This window comes from Psammomys obesus, unplaced genomic scaffold, assembly GCF_907164565.1.
Source record: "Psammomys obesus unplaced genomic scaffold, mPsaObe1.curated_primary_1811, whole genome shotgun sequence".
Lineage (NCBI taxonomy): Eukaryota > Metazoa > Chordata > Mammalia > Rodentia > Muridae > Psammomys > Psammomys obesus.
In genome coordinates, this window is record NW_026590669.1 from 4331 (window position 1) to 7537 (window position 3207).

General features: G+C 45.2%; 1 protein-coding gene across 1 annotated transcript; it reads left to right on the top strand.

Annotated features, from left to right (window-relative positions):
- Positions 1-2111: 2111 nt before the first annotated feature.
- Positions 2112-2969, top strand: LOC129677592 (WAP four-disulfide core domain protein 18-like; the record flags this gene model as incomplete). The annotated part of the gene is made up of 2 exons (XM_055608238.1): positions 2112-2193; positions 2821-2969. Coding segments are annotated over exons 1-2 (231 nt in total), but the record flags the coding sequence as incomplete, so codon positions are not given.
- Between the last annotated feature and the right edge of the window lie 238 nt (positions 2970-3207).

Sequence of the window (3207 nt, forward strand, 5' to 3'; positions counted from 1 at the left end):
TCAAGATGCTATTTTCAAGTTCCCTTTATTTGCCTGAAAATTGTATGATATCTTTGTTTTTGATAGCCGAGTAGTATTCCATTATGTGAATTGAACAGAGTTTCCTATCCATTCTGTGGTTGAGGGACATCTAGGCTCTTTCCGGTTTCTAGCTATTATGAATAAAGCCGCTATGAACATAGTTGGGGAAGCATCCTTATTGTGTGGTGCAGCAACTTTTGTATATACGCCCCAGAGTGGTAGAGCAGGGTCTTAAGGTAGAACATTCCCAATTTTCTGAGAAAACACCAGATTGATTTGCACAGTGGTTGTATGAATGTGCACTCCCACCAGCAATGGAGGAGTGTTCCCCTTCTCCACATCCTCACCAACATGTGCTGTCACTTCAGTTTTTGATCTTAGCCATTCTGAAAGGTTTAAGAGGGAAATCCAGAGTTATTTTGATTTTCATTTCCCTGATTACTAATGACACTGAACATTTTTAAGTGCTCCTCAACCACAGGAGATTTCTCAGTTGAGAATTCTGTTTAGCTCTGTACCTCATTTTTGATTGGGTCATTTGGTTTGCTGGTGTTTAATTTCCTCAGTTCTTTATTGCAATGGGAGGGGCTCTCACTGACTCTGTTGCCTGCCCTTGGATCCCATTCCCAAAGCTAGCCTGCCTTGCCAGGTCTCAGTGGGAGAAGAGGCATTTGGTCCTGTTATGATTTGATGTGCTGGGGTAGGTTGGTACCCATGGGGCCCTCCCCTCTTCTAGAAGAATGGGTTGGGAACATTGGGAAGGAAGATATGAGAGTGTGACTGAGAGGAGACAAGGAAGGGGTCTGCAGTCAGGCTCTAAAGTGATTACATAAATAAACTAATGGAAAAAAAACTCTCTGCTGTCTTAAGTCAAGTGGTGGTGGTGCATGCCTTTAGTCCCAGCACTGGGCAGGCATAGAAAGGTGGATCTCAGAGTTTGAGGCCAGTCTCGTTTATAGAGCAAGGTCCAGGAGAGCCAGGGCTACGCAGAGTAACCCTGTCACAAAATCAAACAAAAAAATTACAAAACAACAAACAAACAAACAAACAAACAAACAAAACAACAACACTGGTATATATTGTGAATTTATGGTTATTCCATACATTGTGACTTTATAAACAAATACAAATGAAGTTGCTTCTCTTTCTGTCAGAGCATACACACAACAGAGGGGGAAAGTTACAGGCACCCAGCAATGTCTCCTCAATCTGAAGAAAGGACTGGAAACACATGGAGCAAAGCATGTCACCAGACAAACCTTCTCAAGTCCTGAGAAGTGACCCTACAAAGAGAAGAAACTGCACAGCCAGCCACACGATGTCTGGGGCATTCTCACAGCTCATGAGCTTTGCAGCAACAGCTCTTTCTCTCAGTCTGTTGTTGGGCTAGCAAAAGAGGCAATCCCCTACTCAGGGGCTAAGGACAGTAAAATGTTTCCTGTAGCTCTATTCCCTCCACTGCTCACATTTGTAGCCTCCTTTCTAAAGATCTGTCTTACAGGAAAGCATTGGTCAAAGACAACCAACCAACATAATGGAGCTTGCCTCTTTATGTTCAGCAGGCCCTAGCAGTTTGAAGTCTTTGACTGTCCATCTCTTCCAGGAGTGACTTCATTACCTATATCTCCAGGTAAGAGGGGCCCAGACTCCACACCTGTTTAGGAATGTCCTCTGCAGAGCTCCAGAGGACACCACCATCTCTTCCAGAGGCATGCTACCTCAACCTAATGTCCAGGAAGCCCAGATGGGCGTTGGCACTCCTCACTTGGCTTCTCTGCTTCAGATCTCACTCTGACGTGTGGAGCTCCACAGAAATAAACATTTCCTTGGTTCATCATCCATATAAAGGTCAAGCTGTGAAGTAGGGAGGAAGTCTGAAGCTGTGTTCTTGATATTTTCCTGGTTATTATTTGTACCTACCAAGGAACAATACTCTAACTGTGATTAGAGAGAAGCCTGTTATGAAACAAAGAGCCAAGTTCTTTGCAGGCACTTTAAAAGCTCCCTTTTCTGTATTTCCTGATTGGCTGCCTCCTTCCACACCCAGATTTCTACCTTCACTCTCTGAATTCAGCCCAGACAGAGCCAACATGAAGAGAGCCACAGTCTTGGTTCTGGTGACTTTGATCACCATGGGTATGAACACTGCCTGCGCTCTGTCTTCTTCCCAAAGTAAGTGTGTTAAAGGGATCCAAAGTGTAAGCATAGACAGTGCAAAGCCCAGGAGGGCCTGGGGCTGAGTTACCACAGGGGAAACCCTAGTGTCCTCTGTTTGGCTCAAACTCAACATTTTTTTTTTGGCCTATAAATATGATCAATTTGTATTTCCTGTCTTAAGACAGAGAGCAGACAGACAGACAGAGTTGCATTAGACAGCAGCTGGGGTAGAGACCAGGCAGCTCCCCTAGTCTGTAGATGTGACTTACATGGGGACTCAAAGGAGTGCTTGCTCAGAGATGAACTTGGGGTGTGCTGGGATGAAAGAGGTGTGGCTGTCATTAGAGATTTTTTTTTTGTATCTTCTAAGGCCTTGAGAAGGGGCTGTGAGGGTAGAAGTTTCTTTCTGCTGAGACTGAGTAGGCTGTGGAGAAGGAGGAAACTCTCCCAAGGGCCTGGGTGAACATTCAGGTTTAAGAGCAAGACTGGAGCTGGTAAAGCTGAAAAGAGAGCTCTAAGATGCAAAGCAGAATATAGAATGAACTAGTCTACAGGTGATGAGGCTTTGAGACCTCTAGCATCATTTTTCAAGCTTGTCTTTCTGACTGCTTCAGCCACCATAAACATCATTGTATATTTCAGCAACACAAAACCCTGGAGCTTGTCCCGAGCTGTCCCCCAACACTGTTGGAATTTGTGTTGAAAACTGCTCAGGAGATGACTCATGCTCCGAGGAAATGAAGTGCTGCAGCAATGGGTGTGGTCATGTCTGCATGTCTCCTGTCTTTAAGGTGAGGCCAGTCCTGTGTCTTCCTTCCTGTCTTATTGCTGGGATAAGACACCTTGGCCAAGGCAACTTAGAGAAGCACGTTCATTGGGGTCTTACAGTTTCCCATGAGCATCACAGCAGGGAGCATGGCAGCAGGCAGGTAGGCATGGCACTGCAGGAGTAACTGAAAGATTGGATCTTCAGGATCAGTCATGGGACAGAGAGTCAGCTAAATGGGAAGAGTACTGGCCTTGGAAGCC